The sequence below is a fragment of the Salvelinus alpinus genome, chromosome 23, assembly GCF_045679555.1.
Source record: "Salvelinus alpinus chromosome 23, SLU_Salpinus.1, whole genome shotgun sequence".
Lineage (NCBI taxonomy): Eukaryota > Metazoa > Chordata > Actinopteri > Salmoniformes > Salmonidae > Salvelinus > Salvelinus alpinus.
In genome coordinates this window covers 48,865,553-48,884,217 of record NC_092108.1, presented here as the reverse complement: position 1 = coordinate 48,884,217, position 18,665 = coordinate 48,865,553, and the positions used below count along the sequence as shown (strand labels likewise).

Here is an 18,665-nt window from a genome sequence, read left to right as displayed (position 1 = left end):
AACGCCAGTACAAGACAGTTGGTCTTCACTGCAAGCACAAATATATGCCCAGTTATCTAGTGCACTACACTTTTATCTACTAGATAACGCTAATAATAGTCAATGTAACAGAGCATCTTTTACATGACTCAAAATGGCCACCATTCACCTCACAACATCGCTGCCAAACTCTTTATTAAAGACAGGGATGGATGTTACATTACCCTGTGCTCACAGTGACCATAAGAGAGTGAGTGAAATCCTGCAGATTACAAAGCTGAAAGAGTCTACTGATGGTGAGGCTGAAATACAGACCCCCTAAGCTTTGTGAATAAACTATAAATCATCCACCAGCAATGTTCTAAACTACCTCTAAGGGTGACTCAAACACCTAACCACAATTGTTCTGACTGCTATCGTTATACTTTTTACTCAATACTATCTCCGTTTTCCATCCTCATTGCATGGAGTACTGGAGGCAACCACAAGGGGTGCTGTGACCGAGGCTGCCTGGCCAGCGACGAGGGGCCCTGCTCAGGAAGCGGCGTCTCCTGTAGACACGTTGCCCTCCTCTTCATCATCGGGCATCCCCTTCAGGTAGGAGCGCTTGAACTCCTCAAACACCATCTCCTCTTCCAGCTCGCTGCTCCCAACAAATGTGTGGATGGACAACCGGACAGATGTAAAGTCAGAGAGGTGGCAAGACAAGAAGACAGACAGACAGACAGACAGACAGACAGACAGACAGACAGACAGACAGACAGACAGACAGACAGACAGACAGACAGACAGACAGACAGACAGACAGACAGACAGACAGACAGACAGACGTAAAGCCAGAGAGGTGGCAAGACAAGAAGACAGATAGACAGACAGATAAGCAAGAAGGTAGGTGTATGAAAAGACAGACAAGACAGGTGTTTAGACACACACACACACACACACACACACACACACACACACACACACACACACACACACACACACACACACACACACACACACACACACACACACACACACACACACACACACACACACACACACACACACACACACACACACACACACACACACACACACACACACACACACACACACACACACAGAGTCAGGTAGGCAGCCAGAAAGACAGACAAACAGTGATTGGAAATAAGCGGAAATACAGACAGAAAGAAATGAAAGACAGAAAGATAAGAGGAGGAAGACACAGAGGCATGGTCAGAGAGAAACAAGAGAAAGACAGATAGAGAGATTAAATGTGTCCAGGTGCATGTTCAGAATATGACACCCTCCACGGATTAATTGTACTTGCGATCAGAATCGCAATTGATCAATCATGTAATCACATATGACTTCGAAGCAAGACATAGAGGAAAAATAATCCAATTTTACCTTTCCCTCACTTCAGAAGGCAAAAGATAACAACACGAGTGATTAGATTTCATGGGTTAGGTACTTTTGGACTACGGAGTGAAGCCTTGAAAGCTTCAGAAAAATGCAACATACACATGCACTCATGCCCACATCTTGAAATAAAAAGATTTGTACCTAGGTCAGGTTTTGGGTGCATCAGTGTGAGTGGCAGCTCTACTCCCACCTCACTGAAGTAAAACAAATAGGATACAGATTAACCGCACATATAATATAAGCAACCATAACAAACACTCACACAAACACGCGCAACTGCACACACACACTCTTAGAAATGCAATGCTGAAGAAGATAAAGCCCTCATACCTAGATCCCATTATTCTACGAAAGCATAAAAGAGGAAAAAACGTATTAAACATACAAAATAATGAACATAACCAATAACAAACCCAAGCGTCAAACACAAACGCGCCACACACAGTGGACTGACCCGCCGATGATGAGCTTAACCATGACTCTGTATGACACCAGGATTCCTAGAACCTCCTTCAGCACACCTTCTTTAACACTGTAGGGCAGGATAGAGAGAGAGAGAGAAAGAGAGAGAGAGCGAGAGAGAGAAAGAGAGAGAGAGGGTGAGGGAGAGAGAGAGAGAACGAGGTGAAAGGAATGGAAATGAAGAAAGAAGAAAGTGGAGACGTGTAATTAAGTCACCAGTATAAAAAGGCTACTTGTATCACCCGAAAGTGTTGCCACTTTAATACGTTTCAATAAGGGATAACATTTGTGTTCAGGAAGCAACGCCATGAACGTTGCAGATAGAAATGACAAGAATAGAGCTTGCATGATTATTTGTTTAGAGATAAATCCCAGCAAACCGGGAACATTCCATAAGGTTCCCATTAAGTTCTAGTTAGGGTTTTATCTAACATTAGGATAACATCCCATAAACATTCAAAGAATGTTTTCCATTTAAAAAAAAAAATATATATATATAACTGATTTTCTTATATGAAATGTAACTCAGTAAAATCTTTTAAATTGTTGGATGCTGCTTTTATATATATATATTTCAGTGTAGAATGTTTTTATAAAACGTTTGCCTGATGCTGCATGAATGTTCCCAGAAGACATTTTTTATGTTCTTTAAAAGGTTCCCAGAATGTTTCATTAGGTTGTGGGAACAGTCTGGTGAGAACATTATGGGGACATCACAAAATATACTGTTTATATGTTCCCAAAACACAAAAACTCACCTGAATGAAACATTCTGGGAACCTTTTAAAGAACAGAAAAAATGTGTTCTGGTAACATTCATGCAACATCATGTCTATATACAGTACTAGTCAAAGGTTTGGACACATTATGCCCATACCATATATATATATATATATATATATATATGTTGTTGAGGTGGGTCGCTAGTGGAACGCCTGCGCCAGAAAGATTAAAGAAAAAAATAAGCAAACATGTTTGGTGTTCGCCAAAAGGCATGTGGGAGACTCCCGAAACATATGGAAGAAGCTACTCTGGTCAGATGAGACTAAAATGTAGCTTTTTGGCCATCTAGGAAAACGCTATGTCTGGCGCAAACCCAACACCTCTCATCACCCAGAGAACACCATCCCCACAGTGAAGCATGGTTAGGCAGCATCATGCTGTGGGAATGTTTTTCATCGGCAGGGACAGGGAAGCTGGTCAGTATTGAAGGAATGATGGGTGGCGCTAAATACAGGGACATTCTTGAGGGAAACCTGTTTCTGTCTTCCAGAGATTGGAGACTGGGACAGAGGTTTACCTTCCAGCAGGACAATGACCCTAAGCATACTGCTAAAGGAACACTCGAGTGGTTTAAGGGGAAACATTTAAATGTCTTGGAATGGCCTAGTCAAAGCCCAGACCTCAATCCAATTGAGAATCTGTGGTATGACGAAAAAGATTGCTGTACACCAGCAGAACCCATCCAACTTGAAGGAGCTGGAGCAGTTTTGCCTTGAAGAATGGGCAAAAATCTCAGTGGCTAGATGTGCCAAGCTTATAGAGACATACCCGAAGAGACTTGCAGCTGTAATTGCTGAGAAAGGTGGCTCTACAATGTATTGACTTTGCGGGGGTGAATAGTTATGCACGCTCAAGTTTTCTGTTTCTTTGTCTTATTTCTTGTTTGTTTCACAATAAAAAATATTTTGCATCTTCAAAATGGTAGGAATGTTGTGTAAATCCAATGATACAAACCCCCCCAAAATATATTTTAATTCCAGGTTGTAAGTCAACAAAATAGGAAAAATGCCAAGGGGGGTGAATACGTTCGCAAGCCACTGTATACAGGGGGGTACCAAAACAGAGTCAATGTGCGGGGGCACTGTTTTTTTGAGGTAGAATGTACATGTAGATAGTTATTAAAGTGACTATGCATAGATGACAACAGAGAGTAGCAGTGGTGTAAAGAGGGGGTGAGAGGGGCTGAGGGGGGAGGCACTGCAAATAGTCTGGGTAGCCATTTGACTAGATGTTCAGGAGTCTTATGGCTTGGGGATAGAAGCTGTTTAGAAGCCTCTTGGACATAGACTTGGCGCTCCGGTACCGCTTGTTTTGCGGTAGCAGAGAGAACAGTCTATGACTAGGGTGGCTGGAGTCTTTGACAATTTTTAGGACCTTCTTTTGACACCGCCTGGTATAGAGGCCCAGGAAGCTTGGCCCCAGTAATGTACTACCCTCTGTTGTGCCTTGCGGTCACAGGCCGAGCACTTGTCATTCCAGGCAGTGATGCAACTAGTCAGGATGCTCTCGATGGTGCAGCTGTAGAACCTTTTGAGGATCTGAGGTCCAATGCCAAATCTTTTCAGTCTCCTGAGGGGGAATAGGTTTTGTCGTGCCCTTTTCACAACTGTCTTGGTGTGCTTGGAGCTCTCAACCTGCTCCACTGCAGCCCCGTCGATGAGAATGGGAACGTGCTCGGTCATCTTTTTCCTGTAGTCCACAATCATCTCCTTTGTCTTGATCACGTTGATGGAGAGGTTGTTGTCCTGGCACCACACGGCCAGGTCTCTGACCTACTCCCTATAGGCTGTCTCCCTCTCCTTCAAAGCGGCACCTCTAGCCTTTAGCTCAGTGCGGATGCTGCCTGTAATCCATGGCTTCTGGTTGGGGTATGTACGTACAGTCACTGTGGGAACGACGTCATCAATGCACTTATTGATGAAGCCAATGACTGATTTGGTGTACTCCTCAATGCCATCGGAGGAATCCTGGAACATATTCCAGTCTGTGCTAGCAAAACTGTCCTGTAACTTAGCATCTGCTTCATCTGACCACTTTTTATTGATCTAGTCACTGGTGCTTCCTGCTTTAATTTTTGCTTGTAAGCAGGAATCAGGAGGATAAATTTATGGTTAGATTTTCCAAATGGAGGGCGAGGGAGAGCTTTGTATGAGTCTCTGTGTGTGGAGTATAGGTGGTCCAGAGTTATTTTTCCTCTGGTTAACATGCTGATATCCGTTTTACCAAATTTCTGTAAGTTTCCCTGCATTAAAGTTCTCGGCTACTAGGAGCGCCGCCTCTGGGTGAGCGTTTTCTTGTTTGCTTATGGCGGAATACAGCTCATTCAATGCTGTTTTAGTGCCAGCCTCTGACTGTGGCGGTATGTAAACAGCTACAAAGAATACAGATGAAAACTCTCGGTAGGTAATGTGGTCTACAGCTTATCATGAGATACTCTACCTCAGGCAAGCAATAGCTCGAGACTTCCTTTGATATCGTGCACCAGCTGTTTACAAAAATACATAGACCCGCCACCCCTTGTCTTACCAGACACCGCTGTTCTATCCTGCCAGTACAGCGTATAACCAGCCAGCTGTATGTTGATTTTGTCGTCGTTCATCCACGACTCCGTGAAGCATAAGATGCTACAGTTTTTAATGTCCCGTTGGTAGTTTAATCTTCCCAGTAACTCGTAGATTTTATTGTCCAAAGATAGCACGTTTGCTAGCAAAATGGAGGGAAATGGGGGTTTATTCAATCGGGAAGTGGGGGCTTATTCGATTGCACCCTCCCTCAAAACATGAGAATTCTGTGGCATTGTGTTGTGTGCAAAAACTGCACATTTTAGAGTGGCCTTTTATTGTCCACAAGCTGCACTTGTGTAATGATCATGCTGTTTAATCAGCTTCTTGATATGCCACACCTGTCAAGTGGATGGTTTACCTTGGCAAAGGAGAAATACTCACTAAAAGGGATGTAAACAAATTTGTCTAAAATTTGAGAGAAATAAGCTTTTTGTGCATATGGTACATTTCTGGGATCTTTTATTTCAGCTCATGAAACATGGGACCAACACTTTACATGTTGCGTTTATATTTTTGTTCAGTGTATAATCATCAGCACGACTGGACATTTTTTGTGTTTTGAGAACATTTGACATGACCTAACGAGTGACCTAACAATTTTGGTTTGCTGGGATGTCTGTTCTACACAATATATCTGAATGTTCCATAGTCGTGTTCAGTAGGCACAAACGAATGAAAATGTTGCGAAAAGGTAAAGGGGAGGTACTATTTGAATTTGTCCAGTAAGAAGCGTTTCTCGTTTTCCAAATGGTTTTCTACGGAGTGTCCTAATGAACACGACACAGATTGTCCTCCAGCATCACCACTTGTTTAACTAGCTGGCGATGACTGACGGGATACTCACATGCTCGACGATGCCAGATTAGTGTCTTCATGCTTCAACTTGCCATCAAGAGCTATGCCCCGCCTCTCCCGGTTGCAGACCAATAGGGGAGTGAGGGTGTACACTTTCTTCAGGCTTGCACCAGCAGCAACAGCATCCCTAGACCAATGGGAGAGTCCGAGTTAGACATTTTGGGGTGCTTTCCAGGTTGTATGTATTGCAGTCACACTGCATAGCTGATTCCAATGATTAAAATATCATTTCCCATTGTGGTTTAGTGCAGATTAAACATGTATTCACTCAAAGGCTGGATGCTTACCCAGATTCCTCTAAGGCCACTGCCCTCACGTAGCTGTCATTGGAATACAAGACCACAGTGGCCACCTGGTCCACTGAGAAATAAAATATAGAGATAGAATGAGTATGACATCTCCAGTCACACTTTGAAGACTAACTTATAGGGCACGAGTCAGGCTTCATAACATTTTTACATTTTATCAGACATTCTTATCCAGACTTAGTGCTTACATTTTCAAGTTTTTTCGTACTGGTACCGCGTGGGGAATCAAACACATAACCCTAGCGCTGCAAGTGCCATGCTCTACCAACTGAGCTGCACAGGACCCATAAAGTCTTTATAATGCCTACATAGACACTTCACAAATCATTCAGCAATATAATAAGGGTAACATGATGTGTTCTTACATCTGGTGCTTTGCAAATGGCGGGGTATTGCTTGTTACAGTTTTGATATAATATAGAGTAGATATCTTGTTCGTTCGCATGTGTGTCCTTTTTGAAAGTTTGCCACATGTGTTGGTCTTTCCTTACCAGAGACAATGATGTTCTTCACATTCTTGTTGGAGCTGTTTGTGACGTTGACACACACATTAATGGGCTCTCCATGGTAGTAGATCTGCAAGGGAAAGAAATCATGTCAGAGAGGAGGGCTCCTTGTGGCGGCCAATTTTTTGTTGTGGCCATATGACCATATGGAACTCTGAAAAAATCCCAGGCTTTGTCCAAGGTCTATAAATAACATTTATACCAGCAATGTTTGAAATGTTGGACCCCATTGAACAAGCCCCAGCACATGTAAAAGCTGGGGTCGTGTGTATCAAGCGTCTCAGAGTAGGAGTGCTGATCTAGGATCAGTTTTTCATTTTAGATCACAGTGAATAAGATAACATGACAGGAGGGACCTGATCCTATATAGGAAATCCTACTCTTAATACATACGACCGCTGGTCCCACTTTCAACAAACACTATATGTAGTGGATTCGAAAAATATTCAGACCCCTTGACTAAAATGTATTAAATCGTTTTTTTCCCTTATCAGTCCACACACAATAGCCCATAATGACAAAGCAAAAACTGTTTTTTAGAAATTTGTGTAAATGTTTTACGAATAAAAACATGCAATATCACATTTATAAGTATTCAGACCCTTTACTCAGTACTTTGTTGAAGCACCTTTGGCAGCGATTACAGCCTTGAGTCTTCTTGGGTTTGAAGCTACAAGCTTGGAACACCTGTATTTGGGGAGTTTCTCCCATTCTTCTTTGCAGATCCTCTCAAGCTCTGTCAGGTTGGATGGGGAGCATCGCTGCACAGCTATTTTCAGGTCTCTCCAGAGATGTTCTATTGGGTTCAAGTCCAGGCTCTAGATGGGTCACTCAAGGACATTCAGAGACTTGTCCCAAACACTCTCCTGCGTTGTCTTGGCTGTGTGCTTAGGGTCATTGTCCTGTTGGAAGGTGAACCTTTGCCCCAGTCTGAGATTCTGAGCGCTCTTGCGTCAGTTTTCATCAAGGATCTCTCTGTACTTTGCGCCACTTATCATTCCCTCGATCCTGACTAGTCTCCCAGTCCCTGCTGCTGAAAAACAACCCCACAGCATGATGCTGCCACCACCATGCTTCACCGTAGGGATGGTGCCAGGTGTCTTCCAGATGTGATGCTTGGCATTCAGGCAAAATAATTCAATGGTTTTATCAGACCAGAGAATCGTGTTTCTCATTGTCTGAGAGTCCTTTGGTGCCTTTTGGTAAACTCCAAGAGGGCTGTCATGTGCCTTTTACTGAGGAGTGGCTTACTTCCGGCCACTCTACCATAAAGGCCTAATTGGTGGAGTGCTGCAGAGATGGTTGTCCTTCTGGAAGGTTCTCCCATCTCCACAGAAGAAATCTGGAGTGACCATCGGGTTCTTGGTCACCTCCCTGACCAACGCCCTTCTCCCCCGATTGCTCAGTTTGGCTGGGCGGCCAGCTCTAGGAAGAGTCTTGGTGATTCCAAACTTCTTCCATTCAAGAATGATGGATGGCACTGTGTTCTTGGGGACCTTCAAAGCTGCATAAATGTTTTGGTACCCTTCCCCAGATCTGTCCCTCGACACAATCCTGTCTCAGAGCTCTACGGACAATTCCTTCGACCTCATGGCTTGGTTTTTGTTCTGACATGCACTGTTAACTGTGGGACCTTATATAGACAGGTGTGTGCGGAAAAACGATTTAATCCATGTTAGAACAAGGCTGTAATGTAAGAAAATGTGTAAAAAGGGAAGGGGTCTGAATACTTTCTGAATGCGCTGTAGATGCTTCACTAATCATTTATGAGCAAATGCATAAAATCTAAGGCCAGTGATGTGTTGTTGACTCTAATGGTATCCTACCCACCTCCTTGTCAAGACTCGCCTCCAGGTGCAGGGGCTTGTCGGACATGACAAACTCACGGGTGGTCTTCGCAGAGGGAGCCGTCCCGCTATTCTCCGGGGCATACTGCAGCTTCCGGATCATCAGATGCACTGTACTCCTATCGAGGAAGGAGAGAAGGGGGAAGGGGAGAGGAAGGGAGGGAATGGATGAGAAAGAACCATTGTTATGGAATATGTTAGGTAGTTTAGACAGCACGCTACAGCTCACTACCAATTCCACACTCCATTCCCCAAGGGAACCGTGTCCAGGTGCTGAGCCTGGTTGATAAGGAGACAGGTGCTGCCAATTATGCGATTGTCACTGACCCAGCTGGAAAAGCCGTGAGGCTGCTGGTTTAGTTTGGTGTCCATGAGGCCTTTTGTTTGTTTTTGAGTCTTTAGTTTGGGCATGCCTTTTGTATTTTTCCTTTTCTACATATTTCTGTTTTGTCACCAACTGAACAAATAATAATCAGTTTGGACTGGCCGACCAAGAGATCAAGAAGGAGCTGGCCCTTTGCCTAAAGGGCTGTCTCCCTGGGCACATGTGCATCCAACATGGTCCTCAAATGCTGATTTCTCACAAAAATGCACACATTCATTCGAGTTACAGACCATGTAACTAGGCCTAGGACCCCTAAACAAAGCAAGTGCAACAACATTGGTAGGCTAGTTATTGGTTTCGTGACACCGTCCATCAAAGTTTGTTGTGATATAGAGCCACAACCGGCTATTTCTGTTAAAGCAGCTCTCCAGGGCCGATGGTGGAGACTCGGGGTTAGGAATGGGGGTTATTTGGGACAGAGAAAACTCCACTGACCGTTTGCGTACTTTGGCCTCCTGGCTCTCCGCACTGAAGGCTTTGACCTCAAACTCCACGACACATTGCTACCAAGACAACAACAGAGCTTGCTCACAATCAGAGATACATTTTAGATTATATGAACTGTATACGTCAATCGTCACAATGTAAAGATTCTCAGAGTACAAAATACAGTATATGCATTTCAAATATAATGAACAAATATCACATAATAAAATGAAGCAATGTAAGAGACAACCAGGTCAAGGTTCACGATCCTTACCTTCCCAGAATCCTTAGGGCCAGGCTGCAAACCCACTGAACAAGGCAGGTTATCAGGGAACTGAAACACACACACAGACACAGAAAAATGTAATTAAGATGAACGAGAGGCGTGTGTGTGTGTGTGTGTGTGTGTGTGTGTGTGTGTGTGTGTGTGTGTGTGTGTGTGTGTGTGTGTGTGTGTGTGTGTGTGTGTGTGTGTGTGTGTGTGTGTGTGTGTGTGTGTGTGTGTGTGTGTGTGTGTGTGTGTGTGTGTAATGAGGCGAGTAGGCCTATGTGAGTTTTGTGTTTTCCTTGACATGTATATGTGTTTTTAATTTGCAACGTGCATGTACAATAAAAGGTTGGTATCTCTTGAGGTCCTTGGCTCTCACCTCGAAAAAGAAAGGGAAGGCATTGTCTCCCAGTTTGCGCAGCAGTTTGCCCTGCATCTTGGTGTGTGTGGACTGCTCCCTGTCCTGTATGGGCGGATACACCTGACGGATGGCTATGTAGATCTCCCTACGGAAGGCAATTCCCATCACGTCCATATCTTCACGACCGTACCGGAACGTGCAGGACAGCTGGACGAACGCTAGGGGGCGTCAAAGATATATGATTACATTAATAAGTACTGCTATTTTCAATGGCCTATCAATAAAAGTTGAAGTAAAAGCTATTTATTTTAAAAGTTGTTCCATTTTATATGATTTTTTAATTCAAATCACTTTCTGCCTTCAATTAAAATGGAGCCCAACCCTGTTCCACGCACACAAGCACATACACTTGCCCATGTACACACACGCACACGTTTGGTGAGATGCAGACCTTTTTTTCCTTTGAGGACCTCAGGGTCAACCAGTATGACACCATCTATTGTGAGTGAAGAACAGCATAGGTTAGAATTGACAGAATTAGACAAGACAGCGGCCAGGATTCAAACCGATGCAGATTAGCAACGGGTGCACAGCAATGGACTTCTAAAGGCCATTTCTCAGAGGTTTGTGGAGATCACATTGGTTGTTTATCTGCAGGTAGTTTATCTGCGTTTGATTGATTCCTGGCCAAAGGCTCTGAAGAATTAATTACATTGATGTAAGTGTTTATTGCTAAGGCTCTTATCTAAAGCAATACTGTGAATCCAGTAAGCCGTTTGAATGAGGGGTTTCAATTAAAGGGACATTACAATATCTACGTTTGTCAGATGTTTTCTGACCTCAAAAGTGACCTTTGAGAAAATCCGACATCCTAGGTCATCTGTTATGTAGATTCAGCCAGATCTGTCAGCATTTGATCAATTGCGTGTGAGATTGTTTGATGTGCAATGATTGGTTCGTTTCTGACTTGTTGAGTTGCCGATTGGTTCACGGGCCGGGTTGTTTTAATTGACGAAGAGAGCACGAGCTGCGCTTACCCACTGGGTCGACAGAGTCCACACGATCCACAAAGTCCCTCTTCGCCATGTATACTCCAACCTGATCAAGTACAAAACATAAAATCATACCTGAGTCCTTCACTAGGAATTATGTCAACACATTAGCGCATGCATGCACACAACACATAAACACATGTAAACACTTTCACAGCATTCTAAACCCACTTGCAAGCAGTTTATCCTTGGGGGAAATGTGTTGCGTATCCTTTAACACACACACACACACACCTCAGAGGAGTAATACATTAATCTAATCTCAATGTAATCTGTCATACGCATGGCTTCATCCGTGTCACCCGTTAGCGCCATCACTTTGCCAACGACAACACAGTCATGACATTTCTAAGTGAATAGTCTCTTTCCACAGCCGCTTGACACAAGCAACCGTGGAAAGAGACTACTGAGGGATATGTAAGTGCTAAGTGAGCAGAACTATTGTTAGGTTTCCTTGTCGAATACAAGTCCATGTGTGAAATATCAAGAATAGTCATATTTTGTTAGTATTGCATTATGCCACTCTAACAATAATGCTTAGCACACAGACACAGACACACATGCGCACGCATACCTGCAAACACACACACACACACACACACACACACACACACACACACACACACACACACACACACACACACACACACACACACACACACACACACACACACACACACACACACACACACACACACACACACACACACACACACACACACACACTCACCGACTTGTCCTTGGCCATCTTCTTGAAGATGACGTTCTTGGGACTCATGGTGGCAAACTGGAAAAGTATGAGTATGAGATCTATGGGTTTACGGAGAGAGAGGGAGAAAGAGAGAAGAGAGGGAGAGAAATAATTGATTAGACAAATCCCCAATGCTTTCTTTACTAATGCCATTATTAATTTGAACAACCACCCGGTATTTACAGTTAAGTAAAGAATATCCTAATAAATACGATACAATAAATAAATGACATCTCAGCCCTGACAAGCATCCAATACGATTGTTTCCCATCGATCCCCTCCCTGCCTAACTGCTATCCATCATTGTAACAAACTGTTTCATTTACAGTAGCCCAGTGTGACTGCATACACACTTAAAATGCACACACACACACACACACACACACACAAACAGACCTGTGTTGCTAGAGCAGGAGACAATCGGAGGAGAACAGTGGTGGAGGGACTTGTATTTGTACCCTGTGTCCGTCAATGTATTCCCTGACCAATCAGGTGAGTCTCTCTGCCTCACAATGACACTTAGACACACACACAGATATGTTCACGCACACACGTATGTACACACACAGACTTCCTGGGCCCACTGTACCTAGTTGAGCGGATTGGGATTGGTTCCCCTTTGCTCAGCACAGGGTGGGATTAGAGAGAGAGAGACACACACACACACACACACACACACAGATAGTGTGAGGTCCCTCTGGCACGAGGACACACTCTCCAGTATTAGCCAGGAGTCACGCGCTACTCCTCTTCCTCACGTTCTGCAGATAAAAAGCCTCACACCCTCCCCTTATCCCACTGATGTACAACCCAGCATGACTGATTCTACTAATCATCTCATCGTAGTCTTCAATCAAGGCTTTGGTTAGTAGAAACAGTTGTGTTGTTACAGCAAAATGTCTTGCATATGTGGGTGAGGGTTGTTGTTGCTTTATAAAGGATGCAGATACATAAAAATGTTATCCACTAGTAAATCTGACTCTAGGGAAGTAGATAAAGGGCCTCGTTTCCAAAATCCTGAGCTATCCCTGTAAAAAATGGGGCAGTCCCATATTTTTATTGGACGGTGGAGTTAAGAGGAAAGGTAGGAGAAGTTTGCGTAAAAGGGCAGTGGGTTGGATTCAAACCCCTGCCAACTCTGGCTTAGGTACACCAGGTCAGCGGCATTAACCTCTGGGGTTTTTAATGGGCCTTGTCGACTCAAACAAGGATATTTTGACCATATCAATGTGAAAGCTAAATTGTGAAAATGTAAAAAGAGGCTTTGTACACTGCAATATATTCATGTGTGCTTCACTGACAACATTTCAACCCTTCATCGGGTCTGAGATGACACAGAGACAGACAGACCCACAGAAAGAAAGCTGTAATCCTGTGTTCTCTCTGTCTGCAGAGTGAGGGCTAAGGTCTACGGGGAGGCAAAGGGGATTAGTGCCTGCAGAGGAAAATAATCATTGTTATTACACTGGGGATTACATTCACACACCTACACCTAGACACACATACGCCAAAATGGCCCCCTTGTCACACTTTCACTTGCATAATCAGAAGCACACATACAAATGACACACATATAAACACACTACTCCATCTTAATGCCTCTAAAGCCCAGTTCAGATAGAACAGCTGACATGAGACGAGACAAAACAAGCTCGTTTTAGAATGTTGTGTTGTACAACAGCTGACTAAGAGCCAACTTATGCTTGATCCGACAATGTTGTCGGAGGCGCCTTGTGGATGGTGTGACATAATTGCGTAGCCTCCGCATCGCCGTGCGCCTCCCAAATGTTTAAACAATGCGGAAGGCTCCGTATAGATCCGCATTACGTGATTGGTTGACGATAGGCGGTGGGTCCTGTATAAACACAAACTCACTTCCTTGACAACTTCCTTCACAGCTCTGCTCCACGAAGAGCAAGAAGTATGAATGTCCTGACTTCTGCAGAGGCCGTATCACTGTCAATGCTGCACGGCCAATGCAGAAGTCGGATTGACCAGGCAGGGCCTTTAAAGACGGGGCATTCAGATCAAAAAGATGAGACGTGCAGTTGAGACCGTTTCCATGGTTATGGTGCCTCTTTAAAATGACGTGATGAAACAAAGTTGCCACTTGCTGTAGTCAAGTGTTATAGCAAACGAGTGTCCTGAAATAAATGCAACAGAAACTGGGCACACTTTGTGACTTCTCATATAAATATAAGCAAGCTAGGCTAGCTGTGTGCAGCAAAATAGTTAGCTAGCTGCTTGGCTAAAACAGAATGTCAGCGCATTGTTCTCTGATTGGCTAAACAGTTCTGTCTCGTTGCACGTCTTTAGCTAAAAACATGTTGAATCTTGGAAACTCCAGCACCCAACGTGAGATGTTCTAAAACTAAAACCAAACTGCTCTAAAACTGTTCTAAAACCGTTCAAATCAAACAAACATTGTTGTAAAACTCCTTAAAGGGATATTTCACTGCTGCTCTATTTCGCTGGATATGTTCATTCATATGTTCTTAAAATATGCTGTGTCATAAAACTAGAGAATTTCTTCACTACACGCAAATAGAAGCGTTTCTGCATCACAGCGGTAGAAACGGGCCATCTACATTGCCTGGTTTTAAGCAAACCACAATATCCTAAATTCATAGCGATTTCAGGACATAGTACCGCCCCGGTGAAGGTGGATCCAGTTGATGTGGAGAAATATCAAAATGTCTGTATTTGTAGCCAGCACTTTCAGCAAGAGGATTTTCGAAACGGAACTGTAATCTCAATTGATGGGGTTGCCAGGTCGAACGTTGTAAAGTGATGCTATTCCATCAATTTTCCTATTCACTTCAAAGAGGAGGGATCTGATCAGCCAACAGAAAATAAGTATAGCTGAGGTAACATAACTAATGTTACCTAGCTAACGAGCTAGCGATCTAGCTACATTTTTAAAAACTAAACCAAAACCTAGTTAGCTAGCTTTCAGAATAGGCTGTCTAGACATTCCAAAGCAAATCAATGTAATTAGCCAGCTGCGATCTGGCGGTGTGATTTGTAACTTTGCAAGCTAACGTTAGCTTCGTTAGGTTACAGCCTACCGGACCGTATCTCACCGTTAGCTAGCTAACTAACTACCGCAGAAGCTAACGTGGCTATGTGTTCTATTTGGATTTCGATCCCATCAACATCTGCAGCGGCATCAACTAGTTTAATTCACCTTGCTAAATCTTTCCACAATGAGCAAATACATATACTGGAGCTAGGCAATAACATAGTCTGTGTTTCATTTATTTTACTAGGCAAGTCAGTTAAGAACAAATCCTTATTTTCAATGACGGCCTAGGAACAGTGGGTTAACTGCCTGTTCACGGGCAGAACGACATATTTGCACCTTGTCAGCTCGGGGATTTCGGTTACTAGTCCAACGCTCCAAGACCTAGGCTACCCTGCCACACCAAGTCTTGTTGTCATAGTTAGTGTGTTTACAAGTAGGCTACATTGTCTACTGTAGTTTTCTCTGTATTGTTCATGCAAGACAAAGTCTAAATTGGAGAAAAGGAGGTATTAGTAAGAAGGGAATGGTGTGGGTGATGGATTGATGTCTGTTGGGGGTGGGTATTGTGTGTGAAGGTTAGTAGGCATGATTTATTGACATGAGGGGGGTGGGTGGATATAGTACCTTGTTTGAGTGTGTAGTGATGGGGATAAGGTAGTAAAATGTTAGCTAATTACTGACTACTGTGTTTCCTACAGACTAACCCTGCTGCTGATGACGACCTTGACACCAGCTTCAGTAGTACAGAGCCTGTAGACCCATTGGATGAAAGCCTTCAGCCGAGAACAAGCTCAAGCTCAACATCATCTGACTCGGAAACAATCCAGCACAGCCAAAGGTATTTATGAAAGCACAATATCCTATTTAGAAAACAAAATCACCAATACACTAAACTGTCTACAAGCCAAGTGCTCCTAAAACGTTTCACACCCTTGCAGTCAGTTCTTTGGCACGGTGGAAAGCGGCTGTTAGTGTACGCTTCTAGCCTATTTACTCTATGGTTGGCAGTGCTTGTCTACTCAACAGCACAGCTGTTGGTGCTCATACACAACAATACACGACTAGACTGTCAACAAGTCAAGCCCCCCTCCAACTTTACACACCTTTGCTAACAGCTCATCTCAATGGCCCATTATTGACTGAGTGCAACAAAACAAATATCAGTCTACTGTACCATTTTTTTGTTTACAGATGAACATGTATTTTGTATGGTTACACATCCTAATGATCCGTCTTAATGTCTTTCGAGGAGACTTGCAGTACAAACAAATGTTCTGCAAGAGCTCGAAGCAGTTGGTGGTGAAAAAGTGTACGAGCCCAGAACCCACCACTTCAGCGAGAGTCTTGTCCACCTAGCTGTGGAGTGCAGAAAGGACCAGATGGTTGCCTACAAGGAGCCAGAGTCACAGCTCCCTAAACCTAAAATCCTTGCCAACATCGCCATTGCGCCAAAGTCTTCTAAACCAGCTGCTATTAACCAACATAAGACAAGGTTCACAGGCTGAACCATTCTGAAACCTGCTTTGAACAAACAACTAACACAACATCCATATACAGTTAGACTTACTGTATGTTGTAGTACAATATAGAATGCCTAGTATGCCTAGTATTCACAACTGCATTGTGGTATAGATATTGCTAACTCTTGTACATATGTATAATGGTGTTTTATATAATCAATTTTTTATGTTTACTGACAAGTGACTAAATTATACCAGCTGCATCAGAAACCAGTAAAGAGTTGACTTCAACGTCTGGATCAATTTATTGCGATATTCACAAAATGTATTTGGATAAACTAGCTACAATCTTACTGCTAAAACAAATGTTGCAGGGTATCACTTAAACTTTCATTTGTTGGTAAGTAAACTTGTTTCAATAAAACAGTTGATTAGTCTGTCGATATAGCAAAGAAGTAGACATGGCTTGTATTCAAGACAAAGTATTTGCTCTGGAGACTGAGGTGAGTTTACACAGTAGTATGCAGGAACAGTTACGGCAATGTATGACATATATACAGTAGCGGAAAAATATACTACTAACGCCTATAATAAATACTACAGTTCTGCAAAGGGAATACTGATATTTGGTGTTTTTTAGTGGTGCAGTGAGTCATTTTTATTGCGGTTATTGGACCTTTCACATCTTCCCCTGAGTCATCAACTTCTTTGTATCCAAGTACTGTACTGTACTGTCTGAGAGAAAGACTGGTACCAATTATATGCATATCCTGGCTTCAGGGCCTGAGCAACAGGCAGTTTACTTTGGGCATGTTTTCAGACAGGAAGAGGAGAAAAAAGGGGCCTAGCCCTAAGATGTTATGGGACCTTTCACATCTCTTGAGAGTCATCAACTTCTTTGTATCCAAGCTGTATTGTCTGTGAGAGAAAGACAAAAAAACTATTAGACATTCATGGGCAATCATTGTGTACTGTCTGTATTCCTACTGTATCAGCATGATGTAGAATATGAGACATCTCACAGACATAGCTAGCCAGTGTGACGTACACATAATGTATGGTCACATTTGTGTTTATGTATTGTTTCTTTGTATTGGGGAAGAATGCTTTTACTGAAATGTCAGTCCTCCAAGGTCTCGCCATTGCGATGCATTTATACTACTGTTGGCCAGTAGGGGCAGTGAGACGTGTTAGCTTCGCACTGGGACTATATGCGATCCTGCACCTGTGTGTTCTCATAATTGAGAGAACCTTTGAAAGAGAAGCCACGTTCTCCTGTTTCATCATTTATCCTGTGTTACAGGAACTATTATCTGCTGCACCAGTCCCAAAACTGGGACCTGTGACTCTAGCTATAACATACAGGTATAGTCACTCCAAGACTAATATGAGTCATAAAGCCAAAGTCATTCCTTTATTCTTTGTCATCGTCATTAAAACATTTCTCCAGTTTTGCACCTAATGAGATGTACTGAGGCTAGCTAGCTATTCCATTAGACTACAGTACATTTTAGGTATAGCAAACAAAGCTAGCTAGCTAAACTTAGCTAGCTTAGCTTGAAGTGCTACTAGCAAGCCCCGTTACGGCCAAAACGATCATGAAATTGTACTGTACTGAACAACACTGCCTCGTGTAAAAAGAGAGCTTATAATGCTAATAGTGCTGAGCAGTTAGTGCTTTTTGAGATCGGTTTCGTTACGATTATTCAAAAAATATATCAAGGTTTTCAATTTAGGTTTCAATTATTATCTTTTACATTAAATGCTCTACGCATTATGTGGGTTGAATGCTGTAACAACACAGAATTGTCACGTCCTGACCTTAGTTCCTTTTTTATGTCTCTATTTTGGTTTGGTCAGGGCGTGAGTTGGGGTGGGCATTCTATGTTTTCTAGTTCTATGTGTTTGGCCTGGTATGGTTCCCAATCAGAGGCAGCTGTCAATCATTGTCTCTGATTGAGAACCATACTTAGGTAGCCTTTTCCCACCTGGTGTTTGTGGGTAGTTGTTTTGTGTTGTGTCACCTTTCAGGACTGTTTCGATTTTCGTTGTTTCACTTTTGTTATTTTGTATTTAGTGTTCAGTTATAATACATTTAACATGGACACGTACCACGCTGCATTTTGGTCCGATCTTTCCTGTTCTTCAGATGAAGATCGTTACAAGAATATAACAATTAATAAAAGTCCCATGATGGTAGTGACTGCCCATTACTGCTTATCA

The 18,665-nt window shown here is 43.0% G+C and overlaps 1 protein-coding gene and 1 long non-coding RNA gene across 4 annotated transcripts; one reads left to right on the top strand and one right to left on the bottom strand.

Moving 5' to 3' along the window:
* Window positions 1-157: 157 nt before the first annotated feature.
* saga (S-antigen; retina and pineal gland (arrestin) a) lies at window positions 158-12,461 on the bottom strand. 3 transcript variants are annotated; one of them, XM_071362630.1, is made up of 16 exons: window positions 12,354-12,460; window positions 11,937-12,016; window positions 11,192-11,252; window positions 10,606-10,650; window positions 10,173-10,372; window positions 9,800-9,859; window positions 9,535-9,602; window positions 8,698-8,833; window positions 6,853-6,937; window positions 6,341-6,413; window positions 6,043-6,180; window positions 1,844-1,921; window positions 1,720-1,734; window positions 1,531-1,583; window positions 1,375-1,384; window positions 158-622 (listed from the first exon to the last, which is right to left on the bottom strand). In XM_071362630.1, exons 2-16 carry the CDS (start codon window positions 11,982-11,984, stop codon window positions 514-516), a joined length of 1,179 nt encoding a protein of 392 aa, XP_071218731.1. In that variant the 5' UTR covers window positions 11,985-12,016; window positions 12,354-12,460; the 3' UTR covers window positions 158-513. The 3 variants fall into 3 exon arrangements, with proteins under 3 accessions (XP_071218731.1, XP_071218729.1, XP_071218730.1); XM_071362628.1 differs by lacking the exon at window positions 1,375-1,384 and having other exon boundaries at window positions 12,354-12,459; XM_071362629.1 differs by lacking the exons at window positions 1,375-1,384; window positions 1,720-1,734 and having other exon boundaries at window positions 12,354-12,461.
* A 1,997-nt stretch (window positions 12,462-14,458) lies between these two features.
* On the top strand, window positions 14,459-18,665 carry LOC139551187 (uncharacterized). Its single transcript, XR_011670218.1, has 3 exons — window positions 14,459-14,824; window positions 15,681-15,820; window positions 16,235-18,665. It is a non-coding gene; the product is annotated as an uncharacterized lncRNA (long non-coding RNA).

Coding starts and splice junctions, on each gene's coding strand:
- saga (XM_071362630.1), bottom strand. CDS start 11,984: ATGAGTCCCAAGAACGTCATCTTCAAGAAGATGGCCAAGGACAAGTCG. Junction 9,860..10,172: donor CCTTCCCTTTCTTTTTCGAG/GTGAGAGCCAAG, acceptor TGTGTGTTTCAG/TTCCCTGATAACCTGCCTTG. Junction 1,922..6,042: donor AATCTGGCATCGTCGAGCAT/GTGAGTATCCCG, acceptor CCTGCCCTACAG/TGTTAAAGAAGGTGTGCTGA.